General features: G+C 44.0%; 1 protein-coding gene across 1 annotated transcript; it reads left to right on the plus strand.

Moving 5' to 3' along the window:
* Positions 1–9,456: 9,456 nt before the first annotated feature.
* Positions 9,457–24,071, plus strand: LOC125326777 (serum paraoxonase/arylesterase 2). Its single transcript, XM_048305254.1, has 9 exons — positions 9,457–9,573; positions 13,066–13,136; positions 17,788–17,843; positions 18,706–18,871; positions 19,978–20,104; positions 20,919–21,119; positions 21,727–21,808; positions 22,358–22,486; positions 23,389–24,071. Exons 1-9 carry the CDS (start codon positions 9,500–9,502, stop codon positions 23,545–23,547), a joined length of 1,065 nt encoding a protein of 354 aa, XP_048161211.1. The 5' UTR covers positions 9,457–9,499; the 3' UTR covers positions 23,548–24,071.

Here is a 24,071-nt window from a genome sequence, read left to right on the forward strand (position 1 = left end):
CATTGTTCACATATTAAAAACGCTGAGGAAGTTGGTACTGCAAAAGGTGAGAGTAAATATCCAAAGTGCTTGCAATCTAATGAATCTCTGAGGAAACACTTTGAGGAAGATTTCTGTTATAATGTGCAGTTCTGTGACTGCTGTTTGATAAACAAAGCACGGTGGTTCAAAGAGAAAAAACTACCCCAGAATGAACATGTCTAAATGTTTGGGTTTGCCCCATTTTGGCCATTGATGCCTATGATCCCCGAGGCATGTGAGGGGTGGAAGGAGGCTTGTGGCTCCCAGCAATGAGCTCCTTGCCCAAACCATTCCCTCCCAACACTCAAAGCCTGCTTGTGACCACCCTGGGAGACATCCACGGCACTGCATTGGCAATCTAGTGGCATCCACACCTAAAAGTTTCGAGTGTATTCCTAGGGGAAGGAAAAAAGTAGGAATTGGAGACAAATCCCTGAACCATCTCCATAAAACACAAGCGACTTTAGGCGTTTTAGGACTCAGAGCAAAACTAGACTTGGCACCAAACTTCGAGGAAGCTGCAAGCAAGAGCCAGTGCTGTGAGTGTCCAGCTGAGGGTGTCAGGGATGACAGGTCTCCCTTTCTGTGCTCTCTCAGGGGACGCCCAAGTGCTGTGGCTGCATCTGACTTGCTGTGCAGAGAAACCCCTAGGCCAGCCTGAGACCAGCAGACTCATCATGCACTTAGTTGATTCAGTGAAGACACTTTACACAGCAGTTGAAGCCCCACCTAGGCTTTAAAAGGAACGTGCTGAAAGTTCCAACCATGTGCAATTTTATTGAATTGTAAGCTTGTGCCACTAGGTTATAAGAAAACAAGTTATGAATCCAACAAGTTTTGAAGGTGCTAATGGGAAAAAGAAACCCAAACCACCAAACCCACTTACATGAATATAGAATTTAAAAAATCAGAATGTACATATTGAGATGAGACCTTAGTAGTAGATCACAAGAATGTTTTAACAGGTGGTACTGGAGTGCTCTACAGCCTTCTGACCACTGTTTGTAGGATTGCTGAAAGATGAAGGTGTATGGCCTTATTTCTTGTTCATGGAGCTGGTATTTATAATTCAAATTAATGTGGTCAAAAATTGGAACATGGTCTGCACCGTGTGTACCTCCACACTTTGATCTGAAATGTTAAGCTTCTCTCAAAGATACTAATCAAAGGTTTTAAATATAATTATTGCTGCTTTCTTATCATACAATATAAATCAGCTGTTTGCTTTTAAATTTCAAATTTCTGCTCATGTTAGAACAAAAGGTGAACCACAAAAAAAAAGTATGCAATGTCTCCTAAAAACTGTTGTCAAATTCTAGTAGTTTTGATACCACATACTCAGGTTCTCTACCTGCTGGAGGACTGCTGGGACCAGTCACCTGGGGTACTCCAAGGAGATGAGGAGAAATACCGTGTTTCTGGGTGTCAAGTGTACAATACTCCACGCTGTGTACTCTCTAGCTCCACTTTGTTTTCCTTGTGGTGATATTAGGCAGGAAAGACACAGTCTACCTTCATCTAGAAAGTACATCAGAGCCTGATGAGGTTCATGTACAACCTGCTCTTGAGCTGAATTAGGTTGAGAGCGAGATGGATGTCTACATCTGACCGTGCTCTGTAGCATCCTGTGGGTGCCTTCTCTCCTGGCCATTCACATGACACCTCCTCCACAAAAGCAGAGTGAAGAAGGAGGGGGTGGGGGGGTGTTGTTTTTGGATGCTACAAAGGCTCTGGCGCTACCAAGGCCATGCTCTTTGCTCTTTGGCACATGTTAGCAGAGGAGAGGCTATGAGGTAACAGCTCTCAAAGATTTCAGTAAGTGTTGGATTAGCTCCTACAGTCTTTTTCACATTATTTGTTCATAGTTTATGCTTAAAAGAAAAGTTAAATAGCTTATGATTCCACATGAATTGTACCTTTATATGGTTATATGCTCTTGTAACAGCATACAGATATATATATCCATATATTGTTATACCTGAAAGTATTTTTCAAGATAAATATTAAGAATGTAAGTACAAATAGGAAGATTTACTTCTTTGGCTGTTGTCCTGGGGTGACAGGACAAGAATAATGCAAGAATCTCTTGATTTTTTCAGATTTACTGTGAGCATGATTTAGACAGCCTCATCTACAGGGATATTATTGTCTTCAGTTTGCTCTTTCAGCTTAATTAAATCTTAGCTGGAGATTTTATGCTTTTTTAAAATCTTGATTCCAGTCGAGAGTGGGTAATCATACTCTGTGTAGGGATCAGACTCTAGGTGTACACTCTGTATTAGTTAGTGGTCTTTCTCACCTTGTTTACCCAAAGGATTAGATCATAGTATTTTTTTTGTAAGTCATAGCTTTATGACAGTGTATTTAGTTTTCACATCATTTTTACATCAAGGGTTTGAAAATTCAGAAAACAAATCCAGACACACACAAAAACAATCAAATACCTGCATAAAGTTCTTCACACTGAAAACAATGCTAAGGATATGTCATTCCTCTTGCGCATGCTTAGACAAGCTCATAGGCTGGGTTTGCAGCAACACAATCTAACTGAGAGGTATCTGTTAAGACTACAATTACTTAAAGCTGCCAAAAATGTGAGCAAAATTGATTCTGTTACTTCTCATGTCCTGATTCTTATATCTTGCTGTCTTGGCCTCCAAACTACTTCTCTTGCTAAGGATACTCCCCATGCTAAAGGGAATTAAAAGCTGCTAATTGCAAGATTGCTCACAGGTTTATCAGAACTTGGCTTTATACACTGGCAATAAAATGAACAGTGTGGGGGTGTGTGCAGTTTTATCCATATATATGATCTCCCTACCACAGCAACTCTGGCTTCTCCCTGCATTTGTGATGTGTCACTCAGTGAACACAGGGGGATCAGGCCAAACTGAACTACTGAACTCCTGATGCCATCTCACCCAGAGGCAAGGATGTTTATTTGGGTCTCTGCTGCTCCTGGTTATCTGAAACCCCAAATATTCTAGCTACAATTGATATACAGTCCCAATCCACTTGTACAGTTTCAGGCCATCATGTTTCCAATGAAGAAGTATGAAGTGCATTTCACAGCATTAGAATTGATGATTACTCCACAAGAACAGTCTAGTTTGAAGGTCTACTTACCTTTGTGTCACATAAGAACCTCCATAGCCAACATCCACAGTCATGTATTTGAAGTAGCCCCAGTAACACCTGTACCAGGACTTGGAACAGCAATATAAGAGTAAGTTATTCTAGGTGCTGTTATACTGGACCTACAGGGATGTAAATCTTCAAGTAGGCTGGGCAGATGTGTGGTAGCCCAGAAAGCAAGAAATCAGGTGCAGGAAATACAGTTGAAGAATTATGAAGAAATGTACACTTCTATGTTCATTCTAGAATTCAGTTTCCTCTTGTTTTCTTTATCCTTCATAGTGGCAATAAAATTTGGGAAGTCTACTTTATATACTCAAACTCTTTATCATGGTGTCACTTTGCTATAGCAGAAAACACCATAGCATATTGTGTTTAACAGTTTTTCTTGTTTGTTATTATAAATCAAGGCTATTTTCTCCCTTTGTGTTGAAGTATTTTGAAATAATCTGAATTTCTAGATCTCACTTTGTATCTTTTTACTGAGATACTGTATCCTGAAAATCCAGCTTTGTTATTGCAGTTTTTTTTCCCTCTGAGAAATTTTACTGATACTTGCAATGCATAAATAAATAGGGATAGCACTGGGTAAGCTTAATTGGGCCTTTCCCTCTTAGTCCTTTTCTGTGTCATTGGCTTGCTCCATTTAGGTGAGATGCTGTGATGGCATCAGTGCATATCTTTGCCACAGCAGCCAGTGGTGAGCCTCTTGTGTTGTGAAACTGATGCCATAATTAAAAATCAGTGCTGGATGCACTTGTAAAATTTTGTTAGACTGTATTTCACCTTCTGCCCCAGAACCCAACCATGTGCAGCACATATATGTGCTGTATGCACCAGTGCTCTCACCAGTGTACCTAAGACTGCAAGAGTCTTTGTCAGTGGTTAATATTTGACAGTGGATCAAATGTCAGCATTCAGGACATTGAATTTTTGGGTTTTTTTATTTGCAAGTGCATGAAAGTAGTGCACATAGAGTGGGCTGAGAGTCAGAGCAATTGTTGTGTATTGCCTGAGAGTCCTACTGCACAGAGGAGTGATAATGACAGGAACATGATCTCCTTTACTTGTCTTTGAAGTCAGGAACCTCCTTGCTTTCATACACTGCTTTAATCTTTCAAAAGCCACATGGCCCTCTCCCTCAGCCGAACAACTTGTTATCAGTCACAGTGTTTGGGGAGCTTGCTGCCACGTTAGCAGAATTTCACCTGCAAGACTGAAGGATTGTGCTGCCAAGGCACACTACTGGCTCAGCATGCTTCTGGCTGAAAAAAGACAGCATTATTTTCTTTATGATTGTGACAGGGCTGAACCGTGGCAGTGCAGTCAAAACTACCAGTACTATCCTTCATACCCAGCACCCTGTCAGCACCAAAGGGCAGATTGTCTGAGAGGACCTTTTGACCTAGCCTGGCATGTCTCCAGTTTAGCAATTCTGCCACCTATAAAATAATTAAAGCAGCTTGCTTTGCCACGGCTTCCAGATGCAGCAACAAAAACTGCTGCATAAAGGCAGTAAACAAGAGCTGGGCTAGGACATAGCCTTGCTTGGGGCTGTTTTTGACAGTGACATGTTCTGACATCTTGTCATCACTAAGAACCTTTTCATTACCTCACATCATCACGAAAGAACCAAAATATACTCAGAAACTTATTTCAGTACCCAAATTTATGCAGATGCCTCTGGGTTGCTCATGGCTGGCAGTGCTGGAATCGTCAGCCAGCTCTGCAAAGGCCAGGTAGAGACTTTTGTTCCCTTTAAACAGGACAGGGCTAAAAGCCCTTTTGTTTCTGCAAAAGCCTTTTCCAACACCCTCACCCACAAAACTGCTGATGTCATTGTGACAGGTATTTTTCTCAGCAGTTGAGAAAATCAATAGGCCTTGGTGTCACTGCAAGAGCGTTTTTACCTTTTTTATTGTAAAAGGCACTATGCATCTGTCTTCTTGAATGCCTTGAGGTACCAATCTCTTTATTAGGTGATAGGGGTGAACTCATGTTTTCTAACCGGTCGGTGACACTGTATTTATGTGCAGTGGTAGGGTGTGAGCAGGGACTTTGCCTTGCTCTGTGGCAACAGCTCAGATGCTGTAGGAATCTCTGCTCGCAGTTTCTGAATGGGGAGCTGAGAAGTGGCTTTTAACTCTAGCAGGGCTAAAGAATGCAAGGTTTAAGAAATTGCTGAGATATTTGAGCAGGCCATCTGCAATTTCCCTTTGATCAGCCAACAGGGTTAAAGTGGTTTTAGGCCACAGCTTTTGTAGAGAATCTTGTAATTTCCATGATCTGCAGTTTTAGAAGCATTTTCCCTCATCTTTCAACTGGCAAACTACAGGCTTTGCTTGTGATTTCTGCCTAATTTGTGGGAAGCAGCTTTCTTGCCTGCCAGTTTTTATTTTTACTTGAAGCTAGTTTAGCACCTGCAAAACCAGTGAGTTTGGTTTAAGATCTCATAAGACCCTCTTTGAACCTTTCCACACCATGTTGGTATCTTCTGCTTGTCTCTATAGTTAAACTATAGCAACATCTTCTTTATCTTCACACCGACATGTCCTCTTCTGAATTTCATTTCAGTATCTGTAGAGCAGCCCTGCATCACTAAGCACTGCCTGACTCCTCATGAACTGTCGATCAGGTTTGCCCTCAATGCCCCCCAGAGCCTCAGGCCCTCAATGCCCTCTGTGAACCGAAGGATCCACTTAATACTTACTACCACACCTGCATTGTAGGCTTTTGTATTTAGTCAGATAAGCCCCCTCAAACTGCTTTAGAATAATATTCTGACCTTTAATCTTCATTGTAAATTCATTGTAAATATTTGGCAATGGAGATATCAGTGGATTTACTTCAGATTAACATCATTATAAAAGAGAGTAAAATCTGCATTAAAAGAGAGTTTTTGCTTTTTAAAGGTTTGTTTGGTAAACCATGCTGTGTTTCATTAATGACTCAAGAATGATGCATTTTGAAATAGTTGTGAAATCCAAATCTGTGCGTACATAGCCCCTGTATCTTAACTGTTAAAAAAGATGACGATATGTGATAGAGAAGCACATGTAAAGGGCACCTCTTTTACAAGTAAAAGATTTAAGATTTCCAAAATTTTTAGGAGATAAATTTCCCTTTGTCTTCAGTAATTTAAATGCTCCCTTTTATTTTCTCCGTAAGCTGTCTCATTTCCATCAGCTGGGAGAGACAGGGAGAGAGAGAGCCTAGGCATCTGCAGACTGCTACTTGTCCTACTTCATGCATGCTTTCCCAGATGGAATAAATCCACTCTTGGATGAGTCTACTGAGGGTTCCTTTTCTTTCCTTAACTGTAGAGTCTAAATGACTAAATCAGCATAAGACTTTTCTTGTCTCCCTGCTCTGCTCACTTCCTCCACTCCCAGGATTGGTACATGTCCATCTCCAGCTGATTATGTGCCCACAACTCATTCCTGCTTTTAGTCATTACGCTATGTGGCAGGAGGCCACCCCCAGGTCTCTCCTGAGTGCCCCAAAGCAAAGACCACAGGGGGATTTGCAACAGACCGAAAAGCAATCAAGAGTTTTCCAGCATTGCTGCAGTCACTTGGCCAGCCGGGGGGTGCTGGTGAGGGAAAGCCAGAGCAGATGCCGACGATGCCAGTGGGCAGACCCCAGGCTGGCTGCGATCTGCTGAGGAGGTAGACTCCTGAGAAGCCCAGAGTCTTCCTTCAGTCAAGGGTGACTTGATAAGCAGAGACTTCAAGGGACATTCATTCCATCTACCTACAGAGCAGATTTCTGCACTTGAATTAGTCACTGTAGGCTCCTTTCCAATGAATGCAGAGAAATGTCCACTTCTTAGGAAAGATTTCTTGATCTATTTTAGGCATATTTTATATGAATTGCTACCTCAAAGTAACTGTTTTCCTGCTGTGACCATAAAGGGTGCCTAGTTGGCTTGATATCAGCAAAAAATAAGGTAAAAACACAACTCACTTCAAAGAAAGACAGAAAAGTACTTGAATTATAGATCTATTAAGGGTTACTGAAAAGGTAAAACTCATCATACTGAACTAAAAATAATTAAGAGCTAGGAAAGAAACTTGGGGAATTTATCCAACTTGCTCTCCATTTCCTTACCCTCCTTTACTGCCTTTGTGGCTGTTGAGCTGAACTCTTGGCCATACTAACACAGTATGGCCACTCTTGCAATCTTACAACCAGCTCTGACATCTTCATCTCCCCTGCAGACACTGACATTTTATCAGATGAATTGCACCCATCTTGCCTCAAAATTGAGTTCCAGACAGTAAGCAGTATGTGCTTTTGTAAGTTAAACTGTGGTGTAAATAAATAAATTAAAAATCCTATGCTAGGAAAGTGGCCTTGGTGTGAAACCTGAGACAAGAAACCAGCAGAATCTGATTTTTTTTATCATGGGTCAATCTGTTTGTGACAGACAAGATACGCCTGATCTCAAAGATCTTTTCCCAGTTAGAAAGGCTCATTGGAGGAGCTTTAAACTAGATTTGAAGGGGAAAGGGAATAAAACCAGTCTAGCTAGAGAAAAGCCTGGAGGCAGTGCGTCAGTATTTGGTGAACAGCGTGCTAGCAAGCTCCTTCAGTCTGCTGCCTCAGTGGCAGTGGGATGGAGATGGATGGAGATCCATGGTGCAGCAAAGATGCAGGGGTCATTGAGGCGCTAGAAATCACAGAAGCATGTGAAAATGGTCATGCAGGACTTAGGGCTTCTACCCCCAAAAAGGCAGTGAGAGCAATAGCCCAAATGAAGTGCATCTACACCAGTGCATGCAGCATGGACAACAATCAGGAGGAGCAGGAAGTCATTATGCAGCAGGAAAACTTATGATACAATTGCCATCATGGGAACAGGGTGGGGAGGCTCGCACAGCTGGAGTGCTGCCATGCAGTCATGTCAGCCTGACTTCAATGCCAGAGAAGATCATGGAGCAGATCATCTCGAGTGCCATCAAATGGCATGTGCAGGACAAGCAGGGGATCAGGCCCAGTCAGCATGGGCTTGTGAAAGGCAGATCCTGCTTGACCAGCCTGGTCTCCTCCTATGACAGGGTGACCTGCCTAGTGGATGAGGGGAAGGCTGTGATGTGTCTACCTAGACTTTATAAATCCTTTGACATAATTTCATATAGAATTCTCCTGGAGAAATTGATCGTGGTTTGGATGGGTACACTGTCCCCTGGGTAGAAAACTGGATGGCTGGACCCAGAGAGTGGTGGTGCATGGAGTTAAACCCAGCTGGTGGCCAGGCATGAGTGGTGTTCCCTAGGGCTCAGTATTTGGGCCAGTCCTGTTTATTATATTTATCTGGATGTGGGGATCCAGTGCACCCTCAGTAAGTTTGACACAACACCAAGTTGGGTGGAAGTGTTGGTCTGCTGGAGGGTAGGAAGGCTCTGCAGCAGGATCTGAACAGGCTGGATCTATGGGTTGAGGCCAATGGTATGAGGTTCAACAAGGGCCAAGTGCCAGATCATGCACTTGGGTCACACCAACCCCATGCATTCCTCCCAAAAAAACCTCATCTACCTATAATTTCAAAGTAATCAAGGACCAGAAAAGGGAAAAGGAGTATTCCAAAACTGAGGGGAAAAGATATTTTAGAGTGCCTCCTCTTCCCCTACAAACTTGACTTGAAGTACTACTAAGTGTGGAGCATCTGCTTGGCCTCGAGGGCAAGGGCAAGAAGAGCAGAAAAGCCCTTTTAAGTGATTGCGTAGACATTCAGAAAAGTGCAAAGGAATGTGTACAGGTGAGGATATTCACTGTGCAGGGAAGGGAAAGATAGCTGCTGAGGGAGGTCATTAACCTGCCAAGTGTGTTCCCCCAAAAAGCACAGGGAGGCGAACGCTGAAGACGATGCAAAAACAGATTGCTTCACGGAGGAACCCCGGAGCCCTGAGGTGGGTTCTGCAGCCCTTCTCTTGCACAGAGGAGAAAGATATCGGTGGGAGTGTGGCAGGGGAAGAAACACCACTTGGGAGGGAAACTTTGGTATGAGCGACATATATTAGCGTGTACATCCCGGCAGAGGCATGCACGGAGTACCTGAACATTCCACATCACGCAGTCTTGGTCTGACACACTTAGTTTTGTACAACGCATATTTTTTTTTTTATAACAGAATTGGAAGTTGGTCCACCTGCCTTTCCCATGGGAGCTGTAGCACGGAGCCTGCAGAGAGCCACTGGCCCCGTGCCGCTCTCTGGCGGGGCGGCGGGCGGGCAGTGCCGCCGGTGCGGGCACGGCCGGGCGGGGCGGGGGCGAGGGAGGCAGCGCCGGGCCCCGGGGGCGGGACGGGACGGGACGGGGCGCGGCGGAGCCGGGAGCGGCCATGGGGAAGCTGCTGGTGGTGGCTCTCGTCGGGATAGCGGCAGCCCTGGCGGCGGAGCGGCTGCTGGCCTTTCGGTGGGTGAGCGGGGTTTCGGAGCTGCGGGTCCCGGTGCCGGCGGGGCGAGAGGGGCTGAGGCGAGCCCCGGGTAGGGGGCGGCGGCCGGGTCCCGCCGCGGGGCTGAACCGGGCGGGGGCGGCGGGCGCTCCCCTCCGCCCTCCGAGAGTAAGGTCACCGCAGCTCCCGGTCTCGGGCACAACTTAGCGAACACCTGCCCTTGCATGAGCGCAGTGTCAGGCAGAGGGGAGGGGTTCATCATCACCATCATTGCTGTCAGCGTTATCAAGGGAGCCGTTTTGCCCCAGAGAAAATAGTGGCACTGTGACGCCGTTTTCATCCTGTTTCGGCATAAACTAACTCCGGGAGCGTTTATGCAGCAGAAATGCCCTTTGCACTGAGTGGATGTGAAATCCTCCCCAGGATGATGCTGGGAGAAAGGGGGACAGGGGGAGAAGGTGCACTGGGGCAGGGGCATGGTGCCTCTGTTTTTACACAGTCTGCGAGTAACAGGGATGTGCCAAAAGCACTGTCTGTGAATTTACCTCATCTCCTGCCAGTTGGCCAAACAGTGACCCCAAAGCAGTTTGCCAGAAACTTGGGTTATATTCTACCAAAGCTGACCTCTGGATAACAGTAGCCCCTATGTACCTGAGGTTTCCTCTGATGGAGCACAGACATTGGCAATCCTGAGTTGTGACCTCACTTGCTGTGAGCTGAAATACCCAGCCATATCATGCTCCATATCATGCACCCCATGCCATAAGGTATCAATGTGAGCACTGGTGTTACAGCAGCTTCTGTCCTGAAAGCTACCAAATGTGTAACTGGTCTTTTCAGGTCACAAAAGTGACAGTGAATTACTGTATTGGAAGGTGACTAAGTCATTATAATTTTGCTTTCATTCACAAGGACTCCAAATGCCTGATTTCAAAGCAAAGACATCCAGCTAATTGAACTTTGGGTAGATGGTAATTGTAGCTAATTACAGAAAGAGAGCTTTACTGCCTGGACCCTGGTACCTGGCGTGGAAGTGGTTGCATGTTGCACCTAATGCCCCGCCAGTGTTACTGGTGATAACCATGGTGGTAACGGGGCCCTTCTACACTGGAGTTGCATAAGCTGGGATAGCAGAACTGGGAGATACTCCCAGGCTTTAGTAGGGTGAGCCATTTCAAGTGCTGTGAAGAGCAGGGGACCCTGCATCTCCTCCAAATCAAAAGAACAAATGAAACATTAGGAATCTGGTAAAGGAGAATCTCTGTGTAGAAACAGAATCCCCCTGTCTCTTTAGCTCTCCATGGGTTTTTCCTGTGTACTCTGTTTTCTGCAAACTGCAATGTACCCGCAGTCTTAAGACAGTTGCCAAGTTTGGAAACACACAACTTCAGATCACAAAGTACTCTAAAGGTAATTTAACATAGTCTTGAGAGGAGAAACTGTGGGTGGTGTTAGCTCTTGCCAAGGGTCCCTTTTATTCATCCCCCACCCAGAAGGCAGGAATCCAGCAAAGGCTTTCTTCAGTTCCTTCTGAATTTGTAAAAAAAACCCAGAATCAAATCCCAGAAGATTCAGGATTGGTTAGTCTAGAGATGAGGAAAACTGAAAGAGAGAGAGGTCTTTGAATATGCAGCAGGTTCCTGCTGAAGGAAAGGGAAGGCCTGCGGTCTGTGTCCCATGAAGTAGGACAGCAGGTAGGAGGACTGAAACTGGAAAGAGAAGCTGTGAGGGAAAAGGTACCATGCACTGGAGCTGCACCAAGTAGCAAAACCGCTTGCTTGCTTTGAAGTAGCATCCCGCACGTATTGCAGGCCCTCCATATTCCAGGCCGTTCTTAGTACAGGCAGTCAGTAATCTAGGCCATCTGGCTGCGTGGCTGAGGCTGTCTGAGCTAGATAAACTGACACATTTTGGAAAAGCCTCTATATATGCTGCAGGCTTGTGACTAGTGTCCTTCTGAATTACTCTCATTCCAGCCCATGAAGTGTTTCCCTGGGAATGCTGTCGGGATATCATCATCCCTTGCTGGCTGCTGGCTGAGTTCCTGCTGTGTTTTTGGCTCAGCATGGGCTGCAGCCTGCCTGGGAAAAGCTGATGAAAATAGGGAAGGGAAAAGCCCTAAGCAGGCAGCAGTGCAAACTTCAGGCAGGATCGCCCTGAGCCACCCTTGGGTGCTTGGTGGGTTTGGCTGTGCCAGGATGCCAGTGGGCAGTGGGGCAGCTGATACCCCTCCTGTGCTGTTTGTGGGCTGGGAGCCAGTGTAATTCTCTGTCAGTACTCCTGTGCTGGGAGAGGGGGCTTGGGAGGGTTTAACTTTGCTCCTTTCCCTTGCTATCCTCTGCACTTTTTACTGTTTTTCTTTTGGCCTTATGTTAACTGCATTGAAGCAATCTGCAGTTGATATTTAAGTGACTAAAAAAATGCAGGACTGACATACCATACAGTGGTCAACTGCATCACATATTTTTCATATCACTGACTGATACTACTGTTTAGTTTATGTTTATGCCTCAAACTATAACATAAACAGGGCAAGATTTTGCTATGGGATCTTTGCGTTTAGAATTTCCTGTGGTTGAAGCAATAGCCTCAACACATGCATATGATAGTCAGGCAAAGGAGTAACTACTTTAGGTTAAATGCTTTTTTCTGGGCAGAAAAAAAAGAAGAAAAGAAATATTCTAGCATGCTAGCTCAACATTTTTACAAAAAAATGCGACATATTTTCTTGTGGCACTGTGGACCAGCATGGTCAAACACAGCAGTCCTGGCTGTGAGGTGTCTTTCATAAAGATTTGCAAACAGCTTGGAATGAAGGAAATGGAGAAATACGAACTTGTGTGTGCCTATCTATATCTGCTTGTCCAGTGAAGGATGAGGCAGAGGTGGAATTTTGTGGGCATTCATGAATGAAATAAGCACTGATGAAGGGTAATGCTTGGAGTGGGTACCAGGAGAGGAGGGAACAGGGTTATTGCTAAAACCCAGACTACCAAGTCCTGCTTGTTATAAGGAAATGAGTACTCCTGCCTTGGAACAGTGCTATTGCTACCTTTGAATGTAGACTAAGAAATGAAGAAAGTGCAGCTGCTGGTGGCCTGGTCGCCAAAAATAGGCTGTGGGTTGCAGTAGAAGGTTGCCCTCTCCTCATCTGAAATGTTGGTCCTAACTGCGGGGTGCTACTATATTTAGATGTCTGAGACCTGAAGAAAGAGTGGTTATGTTATTTTGTCATCTGAGCTGCAGTGGGTCATGAAAGCTTGTTGCTGAAGCTCATGAACAAAATAAAGTTTCTGAAGTCACTCAGTGTAGAAGAATCACTTAATCCTTGGACATGTGTAACCACTGCAGGGATTTGGACCAGTTGCTGCTGTCAGTTCTGGGGTTTGCTTATTCAGTATTTTATGGCTGATTTGTTGCTGCAATATGGTAGACAATAAAAATGAAAACTAGGAATGTTATGTGTTTTAAAAGTGGCTGTGTGCTGTTAACCCTGCTCTTTCCTCTTGCAGGAACAGACTCAATGCTTCAAGGGAAGTAGCCCCAGTAAGCCTCCCGAACTGCCGGCTCATTAAAGGGATCGGTACGTGCTTAAAATAACTGAGTGCATTGCTTTTGTCCAGCCTTGTTTTGTAATGGCTTCTTGAAGCCAACTTCCAAGCCTGATCCCAAAAGCAAAGTACTAATTTGACTTTCATTTGCTACTTGGACTTGGAGATAGGGAGAAACTGCAGGAAGAAAATGGGACTGAAAAACTAGTTTGGTATAATGCCTTTTGCCTTCGGTATTGAGTTTCTTTTCCTTTTCTTGAAATTGAGTACCTTGCAAACACTTCTTCTTTGCTAAGCCACTTAGGAAATGATTTGGCTTTTACATGAGGGTGTGCAGGCTCTTCAGACAGGTTCTTACAGGTAGCTATCAGCTGGTGTCATCTTGGAGATGGGAAGTGCTTCAAGGGTGGAAGCTTTAGGAGAGGGCCACAGGCACACAGTGAAGGAGCGGCTGCTAAATGCCTGCCACGATGTCGCTCCTCTGTGCCACATTTTGGGGATATTTAGGAGCCGGCTGGTGCTGCGCGGTGCCGGTGGCCGGCGGGAGCTCGGCGCAGTTGTGCAATGCAGCTGTGCGGTTCCAAAGAGCAAGAGGTCATGTTTGTCATCTTCATCTGGTTTGCAGGGAAGTTTAACCGAGTGGCTGAAAGGTTGACTTTGTCCTTTGGGCCATGTGTTTAGCACACAGCAATATTTCTGTCTTGGATTTTTTCTCTCCATTTTGGATAACCAATGTATAAAAAGGATAGCTTTAAAATTGATTGCTTTTTTGTGTCTCCCTTTCTCCCAAATAATAGTTTTTAAACTTAATGCAGGCTTGATGGCTAAGGATTTTCCCTTCCTTAGTTTTTTTGGAAATGTCTTAAATTATGTTGAAATTTTTCTGGATTTTTCACGTGTAAAAGTCATTGGATGAGCTTTTACAGCCTTACCTTTGAGCTTGCTGACTTACTGAGTTGATTTCATAAATCTTGCTTCTTCCTTGTGTCAGGATTCAAACATCTTCGTAAAGTCAAATTGCTGCCATGAATGAGTATATGCAGAGTTCCTGTGCTTGAAAATAGGTACAGAAAAAATTGCATTTAGAAAAATCTCCAGGTCTTCTAGATTAAGCTGTAATTTACTCATACAAGACTATGAATAATGCTTATTTGATGATGATTAATATAAAATAATTTCTGAGTATTTTTTTTAAGCATACCTTTATAAGACTTTTTTGCAACATGATTGTTCTGTTGAGGAAAAAAGGAAACCTGGAAAAGACAAATAGAGTTGTGTTTCATTTCTAAACAGTATCTTGGTTTTTGTGCCTGACATTTACATGTAGATTAGGTGATTTCTGAGAACCTGTCTCTGCTTAGAGGCAGTGGATCAATTTACAGAGCTTCATTCCTGTTTGTTGCTGGCTCCTCTAACACTGTCCTTTCACACAGAGCTCTGCACCTTGCCTCGCCTTTGCTCTGCAAAGTTTGCTGCTCATTAGATAAATAAAAATGCCAAAAATCAGTTTAGCAGGTCCAGTGTGGCAGAAAGAGAAGTAACAAAGGATTGTGCAAACTTTTAAAGTTGGTGTGTTCACTCAAATGTCTTCTAAAACTCATTTGCTGTGACAAAGGGGCTTATAACACTCTGGGTGACCAAGGAGCCATAAAGCTCAGATGCTGCCTAGGTAATGCTACTCAGACATGGGCTTCTGCTGTACTCCGATCTGTAAGGTTGCTCGTGTGGGTGACTTAGTGTAAGGATGTCTTTGTACATGGACATCTTGGCTTCCTGGGCCTTTTTCCTTTAAAATGCTGAATAAACAACGTCTTTATTTTAATGTTTAAATCAGTCCTTCTGAACTGTTAAATGCAACATAGGTCCCAGAGCTGGATCAGCTGGATCTGAGCAAAATAATCTTAAACTATCCATTCTGTACATAGAAGAACAGACCTCTGGTACACTCAATGAATTATAAGTGATGTAAGCGAAGCAAACACAGAGTAAATGGAAGACTTCTCTAGTGGACCCTTTTCTTCCTGCACAATTTCATCTTTTCTGTATCTTTTTTAAGACTTTATTCTGCTTTTCAAATATTGTGCAATATAAGCACAGATACAAACATTGCACAAACAAAAATTGCAGCTTGTCCTAAGCCTCATTCACAAATCTGTAGGAAAGGCTATATTTGTAGAATAAACACTGGCTTCTGAGTTTTATTGGTGTCTAATCATGTTACTGGTTTATAATAAACTAACCATAGCTCCTGTACTAACTCCCAAAGTTCAAGAAGCTACTATAGAAGTTGCTAGAAATACTTGCACCTTGGAACAATTAGTGGGATATGGGCAAAATAGTGTCACACTTTTGGATATGAAATCCAGATTTTTTTTTTTTTTTTTTTTTTTTTTTTGTTAGATACACCTGCAGGATACATCATACTAAGATAAAATAAAGAACAACAAAACCCCAACAGTTCTAGAGTAGGCAGCAATTTTTCACAGTATCTTTTAATTTTTCTTAAATGCCCCCTCTTCAGATAATTCCATGGACAAGCTGGGCTCAGTGATACAATTAAGCAACGTAGTGTGTGTAAGTGGTACCTAAGGAGTCAGTTCCTAACTCTCCTGCCCCATAGAGCGCCTGCAGCAGCAGCGCAGAGCCCTCCCAAACCAAGGCGTGCAGGAGAGTCCCTGAGCTCTCCTGTGGCCGGCTGTGTGTCTGCAGCCCCTCCTCGGTGCTGCTGGATCAGCAGGGCTGTGCTGAATCAGCATTCCGCTGCTCTTCCGACACCACTCACTCGCTTCCGCACATTCCAGGACCTGGCCATGGAGCGCCCAAAATGTGCTTTGCTGGGCAGTTTCTCTTGAAGCAGTTTGGCGCAGGGCTCTTAGTGTGCTCCTTCCACCAGAAACTTACAGTTTTTAATTGTCTGCTCCCAATTAGCCTGCTCATCCTTCTGCTTGGCAGCCTCACTGATTCAGTAGCGATAAATGATTGTATCTCTGTTTATTCATTCACCAGTGTGCGCTGCCAGTAAAAGCTGTCTGTCCTGCTCATGTCACCATGGCAATTGAGCCTCTCAGCATTTCTTTATGCTATTAGCCTTGCAGCAATCCTGGGAAGTGGAGAATTGCCACTAGCCCCATTTTATAAATTAACCCAGACTTGGAGAGACTGGGGCAAAGGAAAGGAGTTTGTGGCTTAAACCAGAGTGTAAGCTGAGCTGAGAAAAAAAGTGCCCAAGTTCAAAACTTTAATGGGGAAATACAGGCTGTAAGTGTCTCTGGACACATCAGTGCATATGTTGCCTCCTGCCTTAGTCAAAATTCAGAACCAAAACCCAGGGGTGGGATAACAGCCGACTCCTCCCAAAATGCATCTTCAGACCTTTTGCTCTTCAGAAGGCTTGTTGGTGTCATGGGGTGGAGCAGGAGCTTGCTGAGACTGAGGAGGAGCTGGCCTTGGCCAGAAGTGAGAAGTTGTGCCACTGCATCTTCCCAGGGCTGAACTGGGGAGGAACTTTCCTGGGTGGATGAATTTGGGGTTCTGGTTCCTCTCCACAAAGGCTGTCAGTGATCCCAGGATAAACTACAGCCAAGCCAAATCAGTGCTTGGATAAATAGGAGTTACTTAAAGGCAAACAGTAAATCCAGCTCAAATTTGCAGGTGCTTCCTTGGAAGGAGGTGTTTAGGTGGAAGGGATGGTGTGACCCACACAGGCTTGTGCATGTGGCTATGGCAAAGCAGGAGGGGTTGTGGAGACGTGGGACAAGCTGGGTGGAAAAGCCTTGTGTTGATGGCTCTGTTAAAGAAAACCTGCAGAAGAATTTTCTTTAAGCAAATGCTCCTGAGTGGTTTCCCTCATCATCTGGAAAGTGGCTTGTGAGGACTGCTGTTTTTGTTGGTGATTTGGGGAAGAGAAGGGAGGCTTCTCAGGGGAGTAGTGGAAACGTGGGATGGCAAGCGGGCTTCAGCATTGGACTAAAAGCTCTTTGGAGAGTGCTTGATGAAAGCCTAAAATTGCTCTAGTGTTCTTACTAAAGGGTTTTTATTTTATCTTCCTTTCTTAGCAGGGAAAATTATTACAGGAGCTACAGGAACTGGCAATATTGGAAGTGATTACCTGCAGTTGAAAGTGAGGTCTAACTATAAAAGCCCTTAGCTGTTATAGATATGGTAGGTTCTCTGTCACTTGAGAGCTTTAACTAAATATTTGGCAATCCATCTTTGTGAAGTGTCCCAGCTCAATCAGGAAAATTAGTTTGTACAATTCCCACAGCTGCCTTATGCAAGCCTGAGGCCTGAGTCACGGGTATGGTCCTGCCCTGGAAATCACCATGCCCACACTAATTGCTTGCTGCAGCATACATCTTCAGGAGCTGGTGATTCATCCCACACCTGCTGATTCATTTCACAACATCTGGGGGCACATGGAGCTGGGTGGGAGACAGCCTGGCCACTGCAGGGGCACCTCTGGGCTCCAAAAAGCGGTACACCCCGGTACTGTTTCCTAACCCGACGTGCTGTCTTCTGCTACCACTTTTAATGCAATGTGATCTTTTCCACCTAACTTCATCATGTGTGCAGTCGTATCAGAAAGGGGCATTCATGAGAGCTGGAATTGTGCTAAAAAGGAGGTTTTTTAAATGGGAAATATTTAATGTCACCTGAAAACCCCTGTTTATCTCTGTTTTGCAGAAACTGGTTCAGAAGACATCGATATACTTCCCAATGGACTGGCTTTCATCAGCTCTGTAAGTTCCCATGCCATGTCCCATGCTGGGGCTTGCCTGCTTCCTTATCTGCAGAAGCCATAGGTGAAAGCAGCAGGAGGGGCTCTTTTCTGCAAGGCTGACTGGCTCCCAAAGAACAACCCAGTCTTGTGTTGGCTTAGCTGTCATTCCCCTCTGTTTGAGCAAGCATGCTTCTTGATGCGGAAGTGGTGTTGGTGGCTCTGACACAGGTATCCTATTGCACTGACTTACCTGGCCACATAACCTTGACTTTCTTTCATGCTGCTTCATTGAAATGTTGAAATGTCAATCCTCTGCTGTGTTAAGAAGATGAGTTAATTCCCTAAATTTAAAAAAAATCAAATTTTATGTGTTGATTATGCTGTTCCCGATTTTCTTAGCCTTTAGGAGATAGGTTTTCAACCTTTTCTTTGCAATTAGGATGGCTGGCAATTATTTTTAAAACAAAAGCTGGTGTTCTCATTTATGTGCTCCAGGGAATGATAACATTGCAAAATTTATGCCAGGAATCACGAGCTGTTGCACTGCTGCTGTTCCCCATGGCTTCACCGCGTGTGATGCAGGCAGTGGTGCTGGACTGCCGGTTTGTCCCCAGTGTGTCAGTTTGCAGACCCCTGAGGTGTGCCTGCGGTGGGGGGCCGTGGTGCCTTGGCCACAGCTCTCTGTGCCCCCACACAGCCTGCTCCCTCTGCCAGGGAGAGCAGAGTCAGTCCCTCCACCTCCCTCATGGCTCAGCAGGCTGAAGCAGAGGGACATCCTCATGTCTGCTTGCAAGTCCAATCAAGGCTCCAATTTTTCAGCCCTGTGATGCTCTTGTTTACCTTTTATCCAGGAATTATTTTCTTATGTTTTGATTGTACAGGGCTTGAAATATCCAGGAATTAAGAGCTTTGCTCCAGATAAGCCAGGTGAAATATTTTTGATGGATTTGAATGAAGACAATCCCAGAGCAGTGGAACTGAGAATCAGCCGAGGGTTTGATCTGGCATCATTTAACCCTCACGGAATCAACACCTATGTAGACAGAGGTAAAGAGCTCGAGGTGGTGGCAAATCACAGCCTAGAAATCACAACCAGAAATCCCTTTGCAGCCTTGCATTGCACCCTCAATGGTTGTTCTTGCTGGGAGACAAAAAGGTTTGGGGTTTTTTACCTTTGTTTTGCTCTTTCTAAATGTCAACTGCTAAAGGAAACATGCTTGCACATAATTTCAGTCTGTCTGAAACAGAAAGATGCTCTGTATATTAAAAGCAAAGAAAACTTGGTAAAATTTAGAGCTAAAAACCACAGAAAATTAATTTTACCAGTTTACATCTGTCTCATGCTGGGTTCAAGTGTTTTGAGGACATACGTCCTTTACTGACTAGTAGTGCCCAGAATGGAACTTTCTGTGGTGAAAGAGTAAATTATCAAATCTCCATAAATTACCAAAACCTCTGTTACTCTTTGGCCAAGCCAAAGATACATTCTCTTCTCCAAGATACATTCTCCTATGTCAGGCTCTGATTACCGATGAAGTTATCTTTTTCCCTGTCCTTTCACTGGAGGTTCTAGCAGGGCAAATACAAGTCTGCAAATACAAAGAGAACAATTGCTGCAGCTTGACCTGCATCCCCATACAGTCACCCTTTAAGGGAGGGTGGTGGAAAAATCAGTGGTGGCTAAAGTAGGGTCCTACCAGAAGGGCTGGGCAGATGGGCTGCAACCTTGCACAGGAGAAGGATGCTCTTTCCACTCTCCCAGGGGATGCGGTAGACAAACCAAAGAGCCCAAATTGCCTTGGCCACAAACCTTTCTTCCAGGTGACTGGGGCTGTTTCACAGATTGCAAAACCCAGTGGCTTGGATGTAAGGATGAGGTGGTCATTTCTTTCTTCCTTGGAAGAAATAGCAAAAATCTACTTAACACAGAGTTCCCTGTAGAGCCAGCCTGGGAGAAAAGTAGCTGGAGATGTGGATCCAGATGCAGAGGCATCTTGCAGAACATGGGTACTTGTCCCTCTGCCTCTGCAGAGCCATGAGACAAAGGCACCAAACTCAGCATGTGCTCTGTACTCGAGGCTGCCTCAGGGCTGGGGGTCTCAGCCACACAAACAGTTGCAGAGACTTCAGCTGTTTCCATTTCTTTTTTCAAGATGACACCGTGTACCTCTTTGTTGTGAACCATCCCCATCAGAAGAGCACAGTAGAATTGTTTAAATTTGAAGAAGATGACAATTCTCTTGTACACCTGAAAACCATTCGACATGACCTTCTGACAAGGTATTGGACCCAAGTACCACCTTCCCCAGACCAGGCTGCATTGGTGAAATCCAGTGTAGGATGATTTTTGGGTTTAGGCTATTATTAATATGAGATATTTTCTCTTTAACCAGCATGTCTGTTTCTCTCATTGATTACTTCTTATCTGTGTAATCAAAAGCAGTGTTTCTCCAATCTCTAAATTAGATTTTTAATAGTTGTATCACTAAATTAGTCTTAAGTGCTGCTGTGATTGATGCCAGTGAAATATTTTGGCACCCCCTTCTCCTTCATTCATGTAATCCAGTCTCAGGTCATTGCAGATATGAAGCTTCAGATGCTTCATTCTCTTGACTTGCTACACTGTAAAAATAAACATACATTTAGCTTTTTCTGTTTTTCTTCTTTTTTAATACAAAATTTTTTTGGTTTATCCTACTGCAATATGATTGTAAGACAAACAGCCAGATTGATAAAGTTGTCACTACACCTACTTGTTCTCTGTTTTCTACTTGATTGTAATGAAAAAGAAAATAATAATAATTTTAAAATAATCATTTCCATGAACTTACAGACAGGTAGCCATATCTCTAGCTGATGCCCTATGGTCCTGTTCAGGTCTCAGCACTGCACAGTCCTGGCTCATAGAAAATAAAAGTAAAAGGATCTAAATAATTTGGTGACTACTTGAAGTACATCTATAGTTGCAGCCTCTTTATTGGATGACCACATCCTGATTGGATTCTGGGCAGTCTTAAAATGCTCCTTCATATCTCTCGTTTAATTTTATTATTTTTTAAAAAATTTCTCCATCTCTTTATTCCTTTCTTTTTAGTGTGAATGATATAGTAGCCGTGGGACCAGACAGCTTCTATGCTACCAATGACCACTACTTCTCCGACTTCCTCTTGATGTTCTTAGAAATGTTCTTGGGTCTAACCTGGTCAAATGTTGTTTACTACAGTCCAAAAGAAGTTAAAGAAGTAGCATCTGGGTTTTATTCAGCCAATGGAATTAACATTTCACCCGATAGAAAGTAAGTTTCTCCTTACATTAGATTTTGTTTGATAACACAGAAGTATCCAGAGATCCTAATTTATACACGTGGTACCTCTGTGGTCAGGTGTCTAAACTGGTTAATGTAAGGCAAGGTGCTGCCTGTGCAACACAAGTGATACAGAGTGTTTGTAGCACGGAAGTTTTGTGTCTGGTGTTTAGCAGCAAGGTTTGCTGCATTGTGTGCTACTTTATAGGCAATAAGATCAACAGTTGCTGCATTTTAACCAGCTGGTACAGGAGTTTGGGTATCTTGCTTGCAAGGATTAATGGGGCAGGGTTTCTGCAAGCAGGGAATGCTCTACAGTTCTACATCTGTATGACTGGATCAACCAGTCCTGTGGTGTGGACAGGTGATCTTAAAAAAAAAGCATAATTTTGACTTTCTGGTTCCAAGGCTTATTTCAGTGTTGTAATGGAAGAACTGGCACAGTGTGAAGCTACACTGGCATCTCATCAGGTTGGCTTCAGTGCCCTGTGGCCTGCTTGCAATGTCTGTTGGTGTGTGGGCTTGGACAGGAGGAACTGTCTGGTTTTGGTGCCTGCTTACTCATGTACATTAAAAGATACTTTGCTTTCTTTTGAAGGTACATCTATGTTGCAGATGTATTGGATCACAATGTCTATGTCATGGAAAAACATGCTAACTGGAGTTTAACCCATGTGAAGGTAAGGGGCTGCTGTTCCCTAAAAAAGAAGCAAATGTGGATTTTGGACAGAATAGTTCCCATGAATGCTTGAGATTTCAGCATGACCATCTGTAAAAAGTTCTGATCTGGGTGGCTCCTGCTGTGGGTTTGCAGAGGTGCCTGTGTGCCCCGTTACAGAGCTTCAGGTCTTCCACCCTCCCACCAGCAACTAGGGAGGAATCCTTGGGCAGGCTGTTGAGCTGCAGTGGAAGTCTGCCTCAGGCTGTGTGGGTCAGAGCACAAAACACTGAAGGCATCCACAGATGTGTAGGTGTGAATGAGCTGATGGTGGAAGCTCAGAGCGGCAAGCAGGTTTCTCACAGCACAGAGGTGGGGATGATGCATACCAGGGGAAAAGAAAAACAGAAGCGGGGGAAAAAGTACTTCTTTAAAAAAAATCAGTCTAAGTTATGTCAGATGAGAGTCTTGGACAAGTCTGTTATAGTTCACTGTTATAGTCTGTCTGTTATAGTTCACTTCCAGGATTTCTGATAGCTTTAACTTATTGTTTTTCCTCTGTGTTGGATAGACTCTGCAACTGGACGCTCTGGTTGATAATTTGTCTATTGACCCTCACACTGGAGACATCTGGACAGGATGTCATCCCAATGGGATGAAGCTGTTCTACTATGATCCTGAAAATCTTCCTGGATCTGAGGTGCTTTTTGGGAGACATCACTGGTCTCTTAGCTGTATCTGTGCCAGAAAGTTGTTTTGTTCAAATCACCCTGGTATAACTTATCTGCATTCCATAGAAAGTGCCTGGCACAAAGTGCCTTTGTTAAAGTGAAGACCAAGCTGCCTTCTGCTCTCAAGTGAGAGCCTGAACAGCATATACTCACTAACAAACACCTATTCAGATCCTTGTGTGACAACTAAATAATTTCCACCCAATGGCTCAGTCACTTTGGACTCCTCAGGCTGCTTTCTGTGCAGCTGTGGCCATGCACACAGATTCTGATGAACTGCATTAATTACCAAGCCAGCACATCTTTGCCAAACTAAACATAATTGACTGAGTGCAAAGCATGACCAGAAACGATTGCACAGGAATGATTAATCTGTGCAAGTGTAGTTCATCTGTAGGTGACAGTGTAATTCTTCTTTCTATGAAATCACTGTGGTACTGGCATTGGTGCAATAGTGGCCACAAGTGCAGCTTGCTGGTGTCCATTTGACTTCAGCCTTGTCTGAAGCTCCCTGTAAGACACTTCTCAAAATTACCATATTCAATAGTAATAGATTGATGATACTAGGCAGTTGTTTACTCTGTCTGGGAAAATAAGAAGATATTAACTAAGTCTTAGGCTGGAGAAAATGTTCATGTTCCTAGTGGTGGGGATGACTGCCTTACTTCCTTACAGATGTTGCACAACAATTAAAAGGAAAAAAGATCATTGTGCTTCACTAAAGGCCCTCTCACAGGAATTACGTGGCTGCAATTATCAGCAGCTGGTCATCCTATCTAATTTGTTTAAGTTAACATGCTGATGTTCCCCCTACCCGTGGAGCATTTTCACCTATGACCATTTCAGTAGATGTATCCTCCCCCTCTGGCAGGTCCTGCGCATCCAGAACATCCTCTCGGAGGAGCCTGTGGTGACACGTGTCTATGCTGACAATGGCTCTGTGCTGCAGGGAAGCTCAGTGGCATCCATCTACGAGGGAAAACTGCTCATTGGCACAATCTTCCACAGAGCTCTGTACTGTGATCTATAGCTCATCACGAGCAAGACCTGCTGCAGCGGAAAGCATTTAATTCCTTGGGAACTCACTTAGTTTCTGCTAGATGTGCTAACAAGAAGACTATTCCAATAAAGGTTAACTACAGTAATGGAAATGTATTTTAGCCTTCCTCTCCAAAATGAGACTTCTATGCAATAGTAAAGGAAATGGAATTGAAGGTGAGAAATTAGTTTATCTGTGTACTGGGGAGGACCCCATGTCATTAACACAGAGTAACTTTGAAGTTCAGTTTCAGATTGCAAATGACTAAACTGTCGGACACTGAACTATCTGTGCTGACTGGATTTCTGGTTTGTTATTTGGTTGGTTTTTTCCCTCATGAGAAAACTGATTTTGTAAATGAGAATTGCTGACTACCAGTGTGGTGTGCATTCTTGTCACTGACCCCTCAGCCTTCCCAGGGACTGTGCTAGGGCTTTTTCTTCCAAACCTTCCTGTTGCCTTTCCCTAATATTTCCAAAATAACTGGAAGGAGAATAAATGTTATTTCAGTCTCA

The sequence above is a fragment of the Corvus hawaiiensis genome, chromosome 1 (genome assembly GCF_020740725.1).
Source record: "Corvus hawaiiensis isolate bCorHaw1 chromosome 1, bCorHaw1.pri.cur, whole genome shotgun sequence".
Lineage (NCBI taxonomy): Eukaryota > Metazoa > Chordata > Aves > Passeriformes > Corvidae > Corvus > Corvus hawaiiensis.

What these genes read in the sequence shown, in the direction of transcription:
- LOC125326777 (XM_048305254.1), top strand. Translation starts at nt 9,500, where the DNA reads ATGGGGAAGCTGCTGGTGGTGGCTCTCGTCGGGATAGCGGCAGCCCTG. An exon ending in GAGCGGCTGCTGGCCTTTCG is followed by an intron (nt 9,574 to 13,065) that starts GTGGGTGAGCGG and finishes TTCCTCTTGCAG; the next exon opens with GAACAGACTCAATGCTTCAA. An exon ending in AACATTTCACCCGATAGAAA is followed by an intron (nt 21,120 to 21,726) that starts GTAAGTTTCTCC and finishes TTTCTTTTGAAG; the next exon opens with GTACATCTATGTTGCAGATG.